Source organism: Chiloscyllium punctatum, chromosome 1, assembly GCF_047496795.1.
Source record: "Chiloscyllium punctatum isolate Juve2018m chromosome 1, sChiPun1.3, whole genome shotgun sequence".
Classification (NCBI taxonomy): Eukaryota; Metazoa; Chordata; class Chondrichthyes; order Orectolobiformes; family Hemiscylliidae; genus Chiloscyllium; species Chiloscyllium punctatum.
This window is the reverse complement of record NC_092739.1, coordinates 22,962,688-22,982,172: the sequence shown is the minus strand read 5'-3', so window position 1 is coordinate 22,982,172 and position 19,485 is coordinate 22,962,688. Positions and strand designations below refer to the sequence as shown.

General features: G+C 40.7%; 1 protein-coding gene across 4 annotated transcripts in view; it reads right to left on the bottom strand.

The window, feature by feature from the left end:
• Positions 1-19,485, bottom strand: part of sorcs2 (sortilin-related VPS10 domain containing receptor 2) — a 668,617-nt gene that overhangs the window by 157,103 nt on the left and 492,029 nt on the right. For all 4 annotated transcript variants that reach the window (XM_072576855.1, XM_072576671.1, XM_072576763.1 and 1 more), the window contains 2 exons: positions 12,628-12,701; positions 2,306-2,370 (listed from right to left, as the gene is read on the bottom strand). In XM_072576855.1, coding sequence (XP_072432956.1) covers positions 2,306-2,370; positions 12,628-12,701 — 139 coding nt within the window. The remainder of the gene's footprint in view (positions 1-2,305; positions 2,371-12,627; positions 12,702-19,485) is intronic.

Genomic DNA, 19,485 nt, shown 5'->3' with positions numbered 1-19,485 from the left:
TTAGCAAGCCAGTAATGCTAGCATAAGATAGCAAACAATTCAGGATTACAATGGTAGCCAGTACTGACAGTGGCAAATGCTTATATTTGCTTCTTATAGAATATTCACTTTTAAGTGGAACTCAGGAAAGCCCTTAGTGAACTGTTTCGTTTCTCTGTTTGTGTCTGTTCATGACAGTATTAAGTTGAACATAAGATTGTCATAAATGACAGTTACATCATACAGTCTTTATTGCTAGATTTTTATACTTGTTTTCTTTTTACAAATTCCCTTTAAGGTTACTTTTTTCATGCAGCATTAAATCCTCCTATGTATCCACCATGACTGAGGACTAGCAAACACTTCCTGAAGTGCTTCTTTTCGTCCTTGACCAGACATCTGGTAAATATAGGCAGGGCTCTGATATTTTATCACTGATTACCTTTTTTTCTTGTTGCTCTGCATTTTGCAATATCTAGAGGTGTGAGTGAGACTAGAAATCCAATGGGCAGAATTTAATGTGGCAGGGTCATTTAAACAGGCAGAAAGATAATGGATGGGCCTCCAAGGTCTTCCCACCACTGCCCCAATTATGGCTGTGGCAGAAAAGCCAATGAATGCTGTCTCTATCCAACTGAGGTCCCGAGGCAGGCAAGCAGTGTGTATTTAAGGTCCTTATGCTGCCCCAAGTGGACATGGCAGTCACCATGTAAGCAGCACAAAATGAAAGTCCTAGCACATTTGTTTGCAGGCTTCTATGGTGAGAGGTGATGGGGGGCGAAGGCGGGGGTAGGAGGATAGATGAGAACCCTTTGAAATGCACCCAGTACCTGATCAAGAAGCAGCCAGTTAGATGCTGCTGAGAATCACGACATACCATGTTGCATAGTACATTTGGACCTATAGCCACCTTGCTGTGATACCACAAAGTGACACATCATTGTATGACTATCTCAAGTGGATGGAGTTACAACTCTTCAAAACACACCAGAGTAAAACTCTCGAAACGAAACTCAGAAAATAGAGGAGACAAACAGTGAAGAAGTTAGCTTAATGTTAACTAATGTTAACCATAAGACAGAGCCTGCTCTAAGTTTACAATGTACGATCACATTTCATATGAAGTCGAATAAATACTGTAAAATTTTACGAATAAGCCTGAAGACTGGCCCAGACATGAAAACATAATGAACTAATCCCTTTTTGGAACTTTCCTCTCCCACAAACCCCATCCCAATTATCTAAGCTTGTTGATACTGAGTCTTGGAGAGTTGCAGAGCTAACAGCATTAAACAATGAAGTGTTGTTGCATCTGACTGGGCAGAATGTATTAGCAGGCAGGAGGCTTACCCTCCTCATCCATGATCCAAGCAAAGGCCAGCTGCTTCCAAGTTAAGTTCTGGATCAGTTTTTAGTGTGGCAGGCATTCCTGAAAGGATATGCTAGGTCTTTCACTAGCTGTATAACCAGTGGGAAAGACTCCTGTTGTCTCCACTGAACATTTTCCAGTGTTTGGGGAAATTGTGAGAGTAGAAGCAGAGAGCCTGGAGATTACTGGCAGCCCAAATTTTTAAAAAAACTTGTTCCAGAAAGTTATGTTTTACAAAACATTATATTAGACATAGCCAATGAAACCAAAAACATTTTGAAATGAAGCTGAATTAAAATTAACATACACACATGATAATTAAATAGCTTCATTAAAATAGTGTGAAGTATATTCTTATTCAAATGCATTAAGCTGCTGGAGACATTGTGATATAAGAGAATACCATTTCACCCATCAAGTTGACTTTCTATCTATAATATTTGAACTCTAATATTTATGCTGTATAATTTTGAGGCTCATCAATAAAATTGAATTTCTCAGTTAAAAAGGAAAGCATATATAAAATTTGCTATTTTCAACTTTGTACTCACACCAAATTTAAATTGAATGGATTTTTGATTCAATTCAAGCACATATTTATAGCCCATTACTTGTAACTATGATAAATGCAAAATACCGTGGATGCTGGAGATCTGAAATAAAAGCAGAAAGTACTGGGAAAACTCAGTTGCGTACTGTACATTATACTAATGATTTGTTGGGTAAATATTAAATAGAGATCATAGTTAAAGCAGAAATAGAAAATACTGGAGAAATTCAGCAGGTCTGGCAGAATCTGTGGAGAAAGAAACACAGCTGATGTTTCAAGTCCAATGACCCTTGGGTCATTAAGAATGACTTCCTAAGAACAGTATTTAATGCAACACATCACTGGGTCAGTGTACAACATGCAGATATATCCTGACAGCATGCCCAGGGTGATTATCTAATCTTTACCTCCACTCTTGTCCTGAATTTCCATGTGAACTAAATCAGGGTCACTGTCAACTCCTGTCACAGCCCTGGAACAAGAAATAACCATTAATATTTATTCCCTACTCATGTCAGGGATCCAAGCTATTAAAAGAAATACTGGTATTTCATTCTCTTCAACTGCTCTTGCTACTTCTATAGATGTTTATACTTAAAATCAGTTATGACATTAGAAAGAAATTGTGATTTTTAAAAGAAAAAATAAACACAATCTTAATTTATTAGACAAATACATTAAATGTTTGAGATGCTAGCAACTACTCTCAGAGAAAGACAGTAGTTTAGATTACGTATAATCAATTACTTTAAATAAGCTGAAAATGTCTGTCAATGATTTATCATTTGGACACATACGTTTGTACCAAATTCATCTACACAAAATCTAAGCAACCTGTTTATTTCAAACCAGTTATTACCTTTCTGAAAATAGATCAATTTAACTTAAATAATTCAAGGTTGTATGTGCTTTTCAATTTTTCCAACAATGCTGTATTATTCTGACAAATATTGTGTCTTTCAGGCAGACAGAAACTTAAAACTAAGTAAAACCTAGTATTTTGCACATTATGCTGAAGAAATATATTTCTTACACCTTATGATTTACACATCATTAGCGGAAATCATGCATATTTTACATTCAGCGATTATCATTTAACTGTTGGATGTTATCTGTCACAACATAGCTCAGTTCCTAATAAACACTCGCGATGACACTTGTATCTTATTAACTGAACACTAGATGGCCTCCTGTAAGCACATTGTAGCAATCATACTTCAAAGTTTTGTTTTGAGATAATTTCTTACTTTTGATAAAATATTCTACAGAGTCCGGAAATAAAAGAAGCTGATTATTGCCATAGAGATTTCGGTGCTTATTTAGAAAAATTAATTCATTAATAAGTACTGAAGTCGGTACTTTACTGGTCAATATTATATGGTAAATTCCTAATCTCAGTCAGGCTATTAAGGATTTCTGCTGGAGGTAAGCAAGAAATGCTGAACTTAGTATACATTTATTTTAGAAAGGGAAATGGGAGGAATTTTAGACCTGCTTGAGATAGTCAGAAGAGGTCTTAGAATTTAAAATATCTAACTTGATCCCAATGTGTCTCAAACAATTTCCTCTGATTTTACCAGAAGCAGTTTGGAAATGGGACACTGCCAGTTCTCAGGGGTATTTGACTTCTGGCAGAAATGGGTGGCACAATAATGCCAATGGTCACAAATCTAATGGAAGAGTTACAGACTGTCATACTCAGTAGCTGAAAAGTATGTGACAGTGATAAATATGGAAAATTGTTCAAATTATTTACCTGAGTATTAGTTTTGTTTGTTTCCCCATCCACCAATCGGTCTGAATTTCTGATATGTTCTCCTTAACTATCTCCCAATCCCTTTCTATAACATTGCCTGATTTATGCAGTGGTCTGTAAGGCCCCCCCTAAGATCTTCATTCCTATTTTTCTCACCTGACCTGTCTAATGGCCTCCCACTCTTTCAAGTCTTCCCTATCCATCTATATACCTCTGATGTCAGATTTTGTACATCAAGAACTGGGATTAAATAAAAACAGCAGTCTGTTTTTTTACAGCATGAACATTGCCACACAAGTATTTGTCCACCTGGGTGCTAGTGAAGGTGGGAAATGATCTTCAGTAGAAGCGCTAAAGCGAAAACTGAAACAGAAAAGACAATCTCCAAATTGAAGAGTGATCAACAACAAAACTATTTTAAGATAGCCTCTATAATATTTAATATTACATATAGAATTATAAAAACTCTACAGTACAGATAAAGGACATTCAGCCCATCAAGTAGGCACTGACTCTCCAAAAAGCATCCACCCCAGGGCCATCCTCCTACTCTATCTCTTAAGCCTGCATTTCCCATGGCTAATCCACCTAGCACATCTCTGATTACTATGGGCAATTTAGCATAGCCAATCCACCTGACTGCACACTTTATATATATGAAAGCTTTTAAGAAGGAGATGAATATATTTCTTAGGCTAAAGGGATTGGAGGGTATGGGGGATGAAAGTGGGAATAGGATATTGAATTGAATGATCAGTTATGATCACATTGAATGATAGAGTGGGCCTAAAGGGCCAAATGGCCTATTCCTGTGGTTATTTTCCATATTTCTATGTTTCTAACTTAAAAGAACAAAAGATACAATAAGGCCATTCCAGAAACATTCATGTGTTTTATATCAAATTCTTCAAATTCCTGAAGAGATTTACAGATCAACAGCTTGATCATTACAATATGGTGCACACATTCCTTTCACCATTATCTGGCACCCACTCACTAGTTAATTGCTGACTGACAAAAATAAACAGTTTGATACTGATGAGAATTAGAATTAGAATTAGAATTCCTACAGTATGGAAACAGGCCCTTTGGCCCAACAAGTTCATACTGAACCTCTGAAGAGTAGCTCACCCAGACCCATTCCCCTACCCTATATTTACCCTGATTAATGTACCTAACCTACACACCCCTGAACACTATGGGCAATTTAGCATGGCCAATTCACCCAACCTGCACATCCTTGTGATTGTGAGAGGAAACCGGAGCACCCAGAGGAAACCAAGCAGACACGGGGAGAAGGTGTAAACTGCACACAGACAGTTGCCTGAACCCAGTTCCCTGGCACTATGAGGCAGCAGTGCCAACCGTGTCACCGTGTCACCCGTGATTCTGGGTGAACAGAAGGTTTGGGGAGGGATTGTGCACTGAGGGGGGGAAAGACAACGTTACGAGGAAGATTGTGGGGGTAGTTCATGAGTCTGGGGTGAGGAGGAGTAGACATGGATTGAAGGAGAGAGTGAGGAAGAGTTATTAGGAGTTGGTGGATCAGAAGCACAATTATGGGTCAGCAGGACAGTATGGGGTCAGGGTGGGGAGGTTGTGTAGAGATTGTGAGGAGTTTATATTCGATTCAATTTGCTATAGTGTGGAAACAGGCCCTTTGCCCAACAAGTCCACACCAACCCTCTGAAGAGTAACCCACCCAGACCTATTTCCCTCTGACTAATGCACCTAACACTATGGGCAATTTAGCATGGCCAATTCATCTGACCTGCACATCTCTGGACTATGGGAGGAAACCGAAGCACCCGGAGGAAACCCACACAGACACGGGGAGAACGTGCAAACTCCACACAGACAGTCGCCCGAGGCTGGAATCGAAGCTGGAACCCTGGTGCTGTGGGACAGCAGTGCTAACCACTGAGCCACCATGCCGCTCATAATGGGTGTAGGTTTGAAGTGATTGAGGGAGGAAATTGGAAATCACAAACAACCCTGAACAAACCCAGGAATCTGTTCCTCCTTATCTCTGTTCAGTTGCTGAGTTTCCCAAGGCCTGGAAAATTTGACCTGCAGTCATTAAGCCTTAATGGCTGCTAAAACGCCAAAAGGTGTGTGGCTCATTAACAGCTTTAAGCCATGGACCTATCTCTCAAAACAACCAAGAGTCATAGAGATTTACAGCATGGAAACAAACCCTTCTGTCCAACTCGTCCATGCCGATCAGATACTCTATATAAATCTAGCCCCATTTACCAGCATTTGCCTCTAAATCCTTTCTGTTCATATACCCATCCAAATCCTTTTTAAATGTTATAATTGTACCAGCCTCCTCCACTTCCTCTGGCAGCTCATTCCACCCTCTGCTTGGAAAAGTTGCCCTTTAGGTCCCTTTTAGATCTTTCCCCTCTCACATTAAACCTATGCCCTCTAGTTTTAGTCTTTCCCACCCAGGGAAAAGACCTTGTCTATTTACCTGGTCCATGCCCCTCATGATTTTATAAACCTCTACAAGGTCATCCCTCAGCCTCCAAAGCTCTAGGGAATATAGTCCCAGCCTATTCAGCCACGTGCTATACTTCAGACCCTTCAAACCTGGCAACATCCTGTAAATCTTTACTGAACTCTTTCAAATTTCACAACATCCTTACTATAGGAGGGAGACAGAATTGTACGCAGTATTCCAAAAGTGGCCTAACCAATGTCCTGAACAGACGCAACATGACCTCCCAACTCCTATACTCAATCACTGACCAATAAAGACAACCATATCAAATGCCTTCTTCACTATCCTATCTGCCTGCAACTCCATTTTCAAGGAACTATGCCCTCTAAGGTCTCTTTGTTCAGAAACACTCCCTAGGATCTTACCATTAAATGTATAAGTCCTGCCTGATTTGCTTTTCCAAAATGCAGTACCTCATATTTATCTAAAGTAAACTCCATCTGCCACTCCTCAGTTCATTGGCCCATCTGATCAAGATCCCATTGTGCTCGGACTTGGAGCTGCTGCTTTACAGACTGCCTCAATTACTGTTTATGTCCAGACAGTTCAATTTCCAGACTCCACAGACTGTACTTTATAATCTGCTCAATAGCTTTTTTGCAGATAGTTACCTTCACAAGGCAGCAACTACCCCTGAGCTCAAGTATTTCTCAGCTGCTACTGTGGGGTCCCATCACATTTATTGTCAGTTGTGTAAGATCATAGGATATATGAGCAAAGGTTATCCATATGATCTATTGAGTCTGTTTCGATTCAGTAAGGCCATAGCTGATCTGCACTGAACTATCAACAGCTTTCATGGACTTTTCCTGTTCTAATTGCTTGGAGTCTGCTAACAGAAGAATGTGTGCTGCCTAACCACATCTGCTTCAGCACCCTGCCAGTTCTAAACTGCAACCAAACATACCCGAAGATAAACTGAAACAAAAAAATGTGATTAAGCTGTACCCATATCCATGGCAACATAGCCTGCTCCAGGTTCCTTAGCATGACATTTGGGGTCAATGTAATGCTTGAAACCTAACTTAGCTCTAAATGCAAGATTTCCAGATATTACATCTCCAGCTGAGTAAGTCTCCAGCTGACTTTGTAGCTCCATCTCTTCTATTCTAATTCCATTAAACGAAATAGGTATCACCTTCTTTAACTGTCAGCTGTTAACTTCTCAAAGCAACACAATCTTAACCTTTTAAGTGTGCTAGACTTTAAAAGTACTTCAAATGAACTTATCCCATTTTCTACTGTCAAATATTAACTCCAAACACTAAAATTGACACAAGAATTATGAATTACCTACTTCCTATTACAACGTAGAGTGAAATCACATGAATACTTCTCTCTTTACGTATGATGGGGAGGATTAGCACTGTTATTGATTGAGACACATGCTTGGAACAAACAAATGGTCCTAATCGCATGAACTAAGTGAACAAAGAGCAGACAGTTGTGACACAGATATACTTTCCCTCCACTCCCCAAAATGCTGAGTGAGAATGATGCAACTTTTCATGTCTCTGAAGATAGCTGTTCACCACAACTACGACATAAAGAATCAGTCAGATTTCACTTGTCAAACTGGCAAGGAAATTTAATTAACTCAGCCATAGAACTGGTAATCTAGAGTTGCATGTTGACTACCTCAGTGCTTATCTCTAAGAATTACCATTATGAATCTGAGTCTATCAGATGAAAGTCTTCCCCATTTAGGAGGTCCATTAGAGGTCTGTTGTTAAAAACAGCAACCACCCTTTATTTGAAAGTAGTCTGTAGAAAATCTTGTTGTGTGACCAGGAGAGCTCCACAGGTCTAAAAGAATAAGTGCCCCACTGTGTGGATTAAATAGAACACCTCAACCAGCCAGCTGTCTAATGGGGAAAAACAGCTATCTCTCAGCAACACTCTAAGATGTCTGCATTTGTAAGTCATTCCAACCCTCCAATTCACTAGTCAACAACAGAAACCATCAAACTCAAACTGATGGACATCTATCTGCTATGACAATAATTTTTTTAAAAAAAATTAACACAGGTAACAATCCATTTTGCCACAAGCATCTAAAGTTTCTCAAAATTAATTTTGTAATATCTAATATAAAATTCATCCATATTCTATCCATTTTATTTGTTTAAATTCAGGTTTGTGCATGTTTGGTTATGGTTTTGTTTTCTATGTAGTCCTGAAATGTGAGAAAATATACCAACATATTCCTAAATGATCTATGTCAAATATTCCAATGTAAATATGTACACATCATGACCTCATACAGTTTCAGAAGTTTTCTTAAAATGCAATTTGAGATCAGGGATAAAGCTATGGCACTGCTAATGCTTTGGCTTAGTTCATTCGCAGGTGATCCAAAAAAGGTGCACTGGATTCAACTTTCCTATCGCAACTCCATCATACGATGGAATGAGAGATTTTAAAGCAACAAAAGTTGAAATGTTTGTGATATTATAAACACTCCCAAATTTCCTCTGATGCTCTCCCAAGCATTTGGACTGAAAGTCAATGGACACTGCTCTTACAAATGTGTTCAGACTTTTAAATAATTGGAGAAGGAGGACCAAGCAGCAAGTCGACATGGTTGAGAAGTAGTCTAGGAGTGTGCAGTGTCAGTATCACTGTGTAACAGACTGGGAGGAGTGTGCAGTGTCAGTATCACAGTGAAACAGACTGGGAGGAATGTGCAGTGTCAGTATCACCATGTAACAGACTGGGAGATGTGTGCAGTGTCAGTATCACCATGTTACAGACTGGGAGGAGTGTGTTGTGTCAGTATCACAGTGAAACAGACTAGGAGGAGTGTGCAGTGTCAGTATCACTGTGTAACAGACTGGGAGGAGTGTGCAGTGTCAGTATCACTGTAAAGCAGACTGGGAGGAGTGTGCAGTGTCAGTATCACTGTGTAACAGACTGGGAGGAGTGTGCAGTGTCAGTATCACAGTGAAACAGACTGGGAGGAATATGCAGTGTCAGTATCACCATGTAACAGACTGGGAGGAGTGTGCACTGTCAGTATCACCGTGTTACAGACTGGGAGGTGTGTGCAGTGTCAGTATCACCGTGGAACAGACTGGGAGGAATGTGATGTGTCAGTATCACCGTGTAATAGACTGGGAGGAATGTGCGGTGTCAGTATCACTGTGAAACAGACTGGGAGGAGTGTGCAGTGTCAGTATCACTCCGTAACAGATTGGGAGGAGTGTACAGTGTCAGTATCACTGTGAAACAGACTAGGAGGTGTGTGCAGTGTCAGTATCACTGTGTAACAGACTGGGAGGAGTGTGCAGTGTCAGTATCACTGTGTAACAGACTGGGAGGTGTGTGCAGTGTCAGTATCACTGTGTAACAGACTGGGAGGTGTGTGCAGTGTCAGTATCACTGTGAAACAGACTGGGAGGAGTGTGCAGTGTCAGTATCACTGTGAAACAGACTAGGAGGTGTGTGCAGTGTCAGTATCACAGTGAAACAGACTGGGAGGAGTGTGCAGTGTCAGTATCACTGTGTAACAGACTGGGAGGAGTGTACAGTGTCAGTATCACAGTGAAACAGACTGGGAGGAGTGTGCAGTGTCAGTATCACCGTGTAACAGACTGGGAGGAGTGTGCAGTGTCAGTATCACAGTGAAACAGACTGGGAGGAGTGTGCAGTGTCAGTATCACTGTGTAACAGACTGGGAGGTGTGTGCAGTGTCAGTATCACTGTAAAACAGACTGGGAGGAGTGTACAGTGTCAGTATCACAGTGAAACAGACTGGGAGGAGTGTGCAGTGTCAGAATCACAGTGAAACAGACTGGGAGGAGTGTGCAGTGTCAGTATCACTGTGTAACAGACTGGGAGGAGTGTGCAGTGTCAGTATCACAGTGAAACAGACTGGGAGGAATATGCAGTGTCAGTATCACTGTGTAACAGACTGGGAGATGTGTGCAGTGTCAGTATCACAGTGAAACAGACTGGGAGGAATATGCAGTGTCAGTATCACTATGTAACAGACTGGGAGGTGTGTGCAGTGTCAGTATCACTGTAAAACAGACTGGTAGGAGTGTACAGTGTCAGTATCACAGTGAAACAGTCTGGGAGGAGTGTGCAGTGTCAGTATCACAGTGAAACAGACTGGGAGGAATGTGCAGTGTCAGTATCACCATGTAACAGACTGGGAGATGTGTGCAGTGTCAGTATCACTGTGTAACAGACTGGGAGATGTGTGCAGTGTCAGTATCACCGTGTTACAGACTGGGAGGAGTGTGCAGTGTCAGTATCACTCTGAAACAGACTGGGAGGAGTGTGCAGTGTCAGTATCACTCCGTAACAGACTGGGAGGAGTGTGCAGCGTCAGTATCACCATGTAACAGACTGGGAGGTGTGTGCAGTGTCAGTATCACTGTGTAACAGACTGGGAGGAGTGTGCAGTGTCAGTATCAGAGTGAAACAGACTGGGAGGAATGTGCAGTGTCAGTATCACTATGTAACAGACTGGGAGATGTGTGCAGTGTCGGTATCACTCTGAAACAGACTGGGAGGAGTGTGCAGTGTCAGTATCACCGTGTAACAGACTGGGAGGAGTGTGCATTGTCAGTATCACTGTAAATCAGACTGGGAGGAGTGTGCAGTGTCAGTATCACCGTGTAACAGACTGGGAGGAGTGTGCAGTGTCAGTATCACCATGTAACTGACTGGGAGGAGTGTGTCGTGTCAGTATCACAGTGAAACAGACTGGGAGGAGTGTGCAGTGTCAGTATCACTGTAAAGCAGACTGGGAGGTGTGTGCAGTGTCAGTATCACTGTGAAACAGACTGGGAGGAATATGCAGTGTCAGTATCACAGTGAAACAGACTGGGAGGAATATGCAGTGTCAGTATCACCATGTAACAGACTGGGAGATGTGTGCAGTGTCAGTATCACCGTGTAACAGACTGGGAGGAATGTGCAGTGTCAGTATCACCGTGTAACAGACTGGGAGTTGTGTGCAGTGTCATTATCACCATGAAACAGACTGGGAGGAGTGTGCAGTGTCAGTATCACCATGTAACAGACTGGGAGGAGTGTGCAGTGTCAGTATCACCATGTAACAGACTGGGAAGTGTGTGCAGTGTCAGTATCACAGTGAAACAGACTGGGAGGAATATGCAGTGTCAGTATCACAATGTAACAGACTGGGAGATGTGTGCAGTGTCAGTATCACCGTGTTACAGACTGGGAGGTGTGTGCAGTGTCAGTATCACCGTGTAACAGACTGGGAGGAGTGTGCAGTGTCAGTATCACTCCGTAACAGACTGGGAGGAATGTGCAGTGTCAGTATCATGTGAAACAGACTGGGAGGAGTGTGCAGTGTCAGTTTCAGTGTGAAACAGACTGGGAACTACGCACGTTGTCTATAATTTGACATTTAAATCATGACATATCTCAGAACAAAACATTTTTTCACAATACTTCTTCAAGGACCTATGATAGTTCTTAATCCTTATGTGGCCAAAATGTGGCCCTTGCATATCTGGTAAATCTCCTTCACCTAATCACAAACTGTTTACATTAACATTGGCCTAGGATTTGCAAAGGACCTTCTTTCATGGGGGCTCCTTCATGTTCGAGAGTGGAGCACTGGAAAAGACTCACTATTCTGATCTCTAGCATCTGCAGTTCTCACTATCTCCTAGCCCTTTCATGTTGTAAACTTTCTTTGATATTTTGGGAGGACCCAGACAAGAAAGTGGAAACTGGATGCAGAGTTCATAACTGGATCCTGGCCTACTTCACTTCATTATCCATTCCATCCCGGCAATGTTTTTCTACAACCTCTACCATTGGGGAGAAGCTACAGAAGCTTGAACACATGCACCACCTGGTTTCGAAACAGTTTCTACCCTACTGTTGTTCAAGTACTGAAAAAACTTAAACTCTTAACATTCGCCTATACCTGTGTTTTTGTTTTTGCTGTTGTTTACCTATTATTTACTTACCTTTGCTACTTAACTATATGATCTCCCTGTGTTGCTCGCAAGACAAAGCTTTTCATGTGCCTTGGTACACGTGACAATAAATTCAATTCAATCCAACCTGCCACACTTCCCAAATTACTGTAATATTACCAAAGAAAATGCATAGATTTTCACAGCCAATAAACTTGTGAAACCAGGCCATTTGGCCATTGTTTCATTCCACCAGTCAGCACAATCACCAACAACAAGATAGTAGACTTCTATGACTGAACCCTGTGACTTAAGCAAAAATGCTTTTGCATCTCTTGCTTTGAAGTCCAGGTTAAATTTCAGTTTAGAGTATTCATTATCAATTACGAAACTTGCTGGCAAAGCCTACACTGAAATAAAATTTCAAGATTTCAGGTACAAAGAAACAATTGCTTTCATTAGACTGCTTGGATACACCGTATAGGGTGCTATGTTTCAGAACAATTTTTTCACACAACAATGGTGGAAATTATATCTCCAAATAAATAATGCAAATCTCACCAATAAAATCGCTCCTTTGTTACTCGTTCCTGCAGTAACTCCCAATTCTTGCCAAGATCAGTAGAAAAATATAACTAGAGAAAAAGAAAAATGCTTATATTATCTGGTTTCAACAGAACAGCTGCACAATAATACAAGTTAGTACTGTAGATTACTTATTGATAAATGACACTAATATGTCCTTTGACACCTGAGAACTCCTCTTTGTCATCATACTTTAGTCTATATGCTTGTCAACACAGAGCCTTCCAAAGAAAAGACTGAAAGCTTCTTTATCAGATGAGGAAAAGCAGCTGGCATTATCACTGGTGTCACATTCGCCATATTCCACAGTATCAATGACAAAGTTCAACTCAGATGGTGAATAGTACAAATGGTAGTAAATTTGGGCTTATTCTGTGATCCTGAATGCATGGGAACGTACCTGGAGGAAATGACCGAAATGCGCACACTATTTCCCTGAGTACAATCCTCATTGGATGCACGGTTTTAGTGAATCACCCAGAATTACCTTCACAGAATTAGCATTCCCACTTTAGGTTTAAAAAAATACATTCTCGATGGTGTTTCTTCATCCTCTGATAGCATCTGGTAACTTAAATCTTTAAATAGCACAAATGAATGTTGGTACTTTCAATATCAAGTGGTTGCTTCAGACAAGACTGATTTGCAGGCCTGATTTTGGCAGTAATAGTTTTTGTTTATTAGTTTGCTTCCTTCCAAAAAAAGAACATGGTGAAGAACAAGAAAGATGGCAAGCTTCAAATGTATTTTTTCCATTTGTTTTTAATACTGGAAAAGTGAGCTATGAATGATAAATTAAAAAAATGTCAGCCAAACAGGAAAACATAATGAAGAGGAGAAATTGGGTTGCTAAGACAAGGTGAGGTGAGAATCTTTCCTTTGATGGGAGTTATATCCAGCACAAAGGAAAAGGCTATGGATTGTTGGAGGCCAAACATTTCAGACACAGGCATTCCTCAGGGTAGTGTTCCAGTCTGAGCCATTTTTAGTTGCTTAAATAAGCATTCTTCATCATGAGGCCAGAAACGGGGCAGTTTATAAAGTCTTCAGTTTTAATTGCAACTTCTTAGAGAATGAAACAGTCCATGCTCACATATTGAATATTCTGGACATCCAATAGTAATATAATTGTCAAATAACCCACCATCAATATTCTAGACACTAACTGGATCAGCCATACAAGTGATGTGCCTAAAAATAAAGATCAGAGACCAGGAATTCAGTGGAAATGATTCACTTCCCAACTCCCGTGAACCTTTCGACCAACTAGAATGTGCAAGTCAGGGGTTTGTAGCTCAGGTTGAGGTTATGGATATAGGTTTGCTCGCTGTGCTGGAAGGTTCATTTCCAGACGTTTTGTCACCCTACTAGGTAACATCTTCAGTGGGCAAAGCACTGCTTTCTATATATATGTTTGGGTTTCTTTGGGTTAGTGATGTAATTTCCTGTGGTGAAGTCGCTTCCTGTTCTTTTTTTCAGGGAGTGGTAGATGGGGTCTAACTCGAGGTGTTTGTTGATAGTGTTCTGGTTGGAATGCCATGCTTCTAGGAATTCTTGTGCGTGTCTTTGTTTGGCTTGTCCTAGGATGGATGTATTGTCCCAATTGAAGTGGTGTCCTTCCTCATCCATATGTGAGGATACTAGTGAGAGAGGGTCATGTCTTTTTGTGGCTAGTTGATGTTCATGTATCCTGGTGGCTAGGTTTCTGCCTGTTTGTCCAATGTAGTGTTTGCTATAGTCCTTGCACGGTATTTTGTAAATGACATTTGTTTTGCTTGTTGTCTGTATAGAGTCTTTCAAGTTCATTAGCTGCTGTTTTAATGTGTTGGTGGGTTTGTGGGCTACTATGATGCCAAGGGGTCTGAGTAGTCAGGAGTGTGATGGAATACTCACCAGTTGTCTAGGTGGATGCAGCTATAACAAAACACCCAAGGAATTAAACACTATCCAGGACAAAACTACAAGCTTGATTGGCAGCCCATCAAACACCTTAAACATTGACCTGCTCCAGCACTAGTGCATAGCACACACCAACTACAAGATGCACTACAGCAACTCACCAAGACACCTACAACACTATCTTCCAAACCTGCAACCTCTATCATCTAATACAACAAGGTCATTAGCTGTATGAAAACACACATGCCAACTCCTCTCCAAATCACATACCATCCTGACTTGCAAATGTATCATTATTCCTTCATTGTCACTGGGTCAAAATCTTGAAACTCCCTCTCTAACAGCACTGTCGATATACTTATATCAGATGGACAGCAAAGGTTCATCATTACCTTCTCAATAGCAAAACTACAATTTGTTTGCTATGAAGCTCACATTCCATGAATGAATAAAAAAATGTTTCTATAGCAAGGAAAGTGAGAAGGTGAGGACGTTGATGGACCAGGTTATAGAAGAATGGTAACAAAGAAGGCCAACAAAATATTTGGCTCATTACGATGCTGGCAAAAAGATTGCAATTGATATGAAGTGTGCAGGAATCCAGCACCACGGGGCTTCACACAAAAGTGGGATAGCATTCTTTCCAGCATAGTGAGGCGGTCAATCCCATTACATAATCCATTCCCAATATCTCCCAGATTTACCCTGAAAAAAGTCAATCACATTGGCCAATCAGAGAAAGGCCAACCCTGTAAAGTGAAGGAAAGAGACAGAAACAGTGAGACAGACAAACAGATCAATCACAGCTTCTGTCTCTCCCATGCTCATTGCTCCCCCTTCTCCAATCACAGGTTCCCTCTTTCCCACTCTTGCTACTCCTCAAAAGACAGAGAAGATATTGGTAAAATGTGTCCACGGTCTGTAGTATTGAGCTAGCTTAGCTTGCTAAAGAAACCAAGCAACCTTACAGATCGAATCAGGATATCCTCATGATTCCAGTTCAGATGGACTCCAGTAACACAACTAAAGAACTGGATTCTTCCAGAGGTCACTGGATCCAGCCCTAAGAAAAGGTAGGCATGGTTTGATGGAAATGACAGGGAAATCCAAGATCTGCTGGGAATAAAAATTTCAGTACATCAGTGTCATTTAGCTCAGGCAAAGAAAGAGATAAGGAATACCATCAAGCATGCACCAATCATCAACTTAAACTGACAAACCTTCAAAATAACTTGAGGAAAAATCTCATCTGTACTGGTGAACAACAACCTTCTATAAAACTCTAAAATCTCTATATGATTCAAAACACCAAATAAAAAATGCCAGATCAGGAGTTAGTCTGCGACTTGTGGTTGGAACACTGTGAGCTACCCATCAGTGCTAAGTGCACAGTGCATGATCCTGCAACCAACCACTTCAAACAACAACATGTCAAAAAGAACTGCCGACAGCGCAACTCTGGAGGAAGTAGAGACCACAACATCCTGGTGAAGAGTAACAAAGCTCCTGTGTCGATGGCATTCCAAACAAAATTTTGAAGCATAGTAGCCCTGCCATACATACCAAGCTCCAAACTGTTTTCATGGCCTGTTATCATTGCCTCATAGAAAAACAAAGGAGAAAAGTCAGACTATTTCGACTACAATAGAATTAACTTACTTTCTGTTGGCTGGAAGATCCTAGCAAAACAGTTCTGAATAGCCTTGGATGATTTTGGAAGACAAAGTTCCAAAGAGCCAGTGCAGAATTAGATGTGGTCCTTTTACCAATCCAAATATAGGAAAACTGTTGGGAGCAAAACAAAGGCCTGTACATCATTTCCACAGACCTTAGCCAAGGTATTCGATATTGAAAGCTGAGATGATCTTTGGACAATCCTTGAGAAATTTGGATTTAAACCTAGGTTCCTGGCCATGATGAAACAATTTCATTAAAACTAACAGAACGGGCAAGTGAAATGTAACAGCAATCTTGTGAATCCCTTTTGTAGCTCCAATGGCATGAAGCAGAGAGGTGTTCTAATTATTCACCATTTTCTTGAGATAGAGAAATAAAAATGTTGCAACAAGCAATTGAAGTCCTTCAGGAGGGAGGTTACATATTCTTCTGGATTGATGGAAGTCATGGGTCCTGTAACAGTGCCATGCACATCTTTTAGAGCACTTCCATCGGTGCGGACCCTGCCTGCATGTACGGCAGTCACCTGCCCCAGGTCACATTGCTTACAGATCAGAGTGAACCCATGCAAACATTTCAAGAACTCCCTGAAGGAGTCCCTTTCTATGTGCCATGTTGGCCACTAGCAGTGAGAAGTACAGACCATCGATTGCAATGTGTGGAGGTATTACCTCAGGAGTACGACATACACTTTTGAGATTGAAAGAGCAAAAGAGATCACATCTTTACCTAGATTGCTGTAGTAGAACCCGCCAATCATGGATCCCTGACTATCAGAGACATGCAACCCATGAGTATAAACTTCCTAACATTTTTAATCACAAAGATCTTTCCAAAGAAGGAAAGCCTAAACATGTTCTCTTGGTTTTGCCTATCCCTTTTTCAGTCTTTCTCTTTCTCTCTCTATTCACATCCCCACTCCATCCAGTCATCAGCCTAAGTACCACTCTTCCCCAGCTATTTTCAGTTCTGATGAAGGATCACAGGACTCGAAACATCAACTCTGATTGTCTCTCCACAGATGTTGCCAGACCTGCTGAGTTTCTCCAGCAATTTCAGTTTTTGTTAAAGCCAAAAATAAGTTCCACACAATACAAAAGTTAAAAATCACACAACACCAGGTTATAGTCCAACAGGTTTAATTGGAAGCACACTAGCTTTCGGAGCGACGCTCCTTCATCAGGTGATCTTCGGCATCTCCAAATCACAATACAAAAGATAATGCTATGACACAATTGCAACATCTAATAAGAGAGTTAGTAATTTTAAAAAAACATGAAAATGAAGATGTAGTCTTTATGAATATATCTGCATGTGAGGGCACTGAAAATAGGCTGAGGCTGATGGAAGACAAGCTGTAATGGAAAGCATAAGGTTGACAATTGAATGCTGCATGCAAAATGGGACAACCTCATTTACAAATTTGGTTCAGAATTTTTTTTGTAGTGTCTTTTATTTTTGCATTGTGACTAACAGAATGATGTGATGGTCATTGACTGAGGGAAGACAAGGAGAAAGAGATTGTGGGTGAATAGAAAATTTAGTTACAATTAGCAGCATTACACTCAACTGCATTCTTCATATACGGCTCAGGTGGAAAATGTCTGTTTAGGTTGCCACCTCCTTCTCTGCTCCTTGTACTCCTGTGCTTCAGCATTTCACTTTACAGTTACTGACAAGGACTGTCCCCTCACAATGGGAAGATTATACAGCATATCACCTTGAATAATGGAATCCACTCAACTGAGTAATGCAGGCTTCCAACCATTGGAATCATTGCTTTAGCATACCAATTAATTATTGTAGTGATGGGAACCAGGTGGATCTTGTTGACTTAGAGATCCTTGATTGGCATTGTTAACATTAGCCAATCAGGAAAGCCCTGGCAAACCAATGTAAACAGGGGCAAAAAAAATAAACAAGGAATTAAACTAGTAGAAGGAAAAAAATATAACCAGGAAATTAGAATCTCCTTAGTTGAGAAAAAAGACAAAACAAAACAAAAAAAACAAGGGATTTAAAATCTCCTCAGTTCAGGGAACTTACTCGAAGCTGCCTGTCTACAGCCGGTGTACTGTGCACTAGTAAATAAAGGATGACTTGGTGGCTGGATACTGGCTTTTGTGCAGTTGTTTCAGTTATCATTCTTTTTCTGATGGCATGGGTTTCATTGTATGCGTTTTGTGGCCACTTGTGTGTTGCAAATGATATTATCACAGAATAGCCCTTGTTGCCTTTGGTTTGTCATGTGGTTAAAATGCAGATCACCAAATGTACTTTTACATATTGAAGGTATTGTCATGACTGCTGCTAGAATGCCAGGCAGTGGCCCTATGATTTTCTGTCTCTGGGTTTCACATCAGCTGGTGCTTGAGTGAGTAAAATCTCATTTGGCCCTGATACATGGAAGAGTTGTCATGTGCAGGCAGTTAATGGAACCCTGCAACTGGGTGAGCTGGAAACCCCCACGAAATTGGAAGCTTCTTCTTTCTACTTCTCTCTGGCAAGGGAAAATAACATTAGTTTAGGTCTGCCTGAATAGATAGCCTCATGGTTTTCCTTACCCAATGGTGAATGGCAACCTGTGACAAATTGCTAATGTCACTAGAAACATGGAAGAAGCAAATTTAAATAGCTACAAACAACCTTTAAATAACCTTCAAAATCATTGGCAGTGCTGAATTTGCCCTCCATTGAGACTGAAGTCATGGCTTCAGCAGTTGGTAGATTTCTCCGAGAAGCTTCTACTGAACTGCAAATATCTCAAACACTCTTTCTCATGGCAGTTCAAAAAAGAAAGTCATTCCCTGAACTCTTTGGGTCAAAAGGCTTCTCCTACAACCCCATCCTCATTCTCCTTCCTCTTTTAGCATCAACCTATCTCTCACAAACACACACACACACACACACAAAACGATGGGCTTTGATGATCACTATGAGAAATGTGTTGGAGTGTTTTGCTGGATTAGTAACAGGCAACTCAGGTTTCTATAATGCACACTGTGACAAGCTTTATCCAGTGCTTAAAGGAAAAATAGAAGTGTTGCTGTGAAGAGAAGAATGTGCAAAGACGTGACTATGTCATCAAATCTCAATGACATCTGCTACTGAGAAAATGATGTTTGTTTACAGCTTAAAGAGAAATGAAAGTAAACACATTTGTCTTTGGTACAAAATGAACCTATGATACCTGCTGCTACAGAAGCTGTCTCGAGTGACAATAATTACGCAGAATTTGCAGAAAAGGCTGTCAACTTT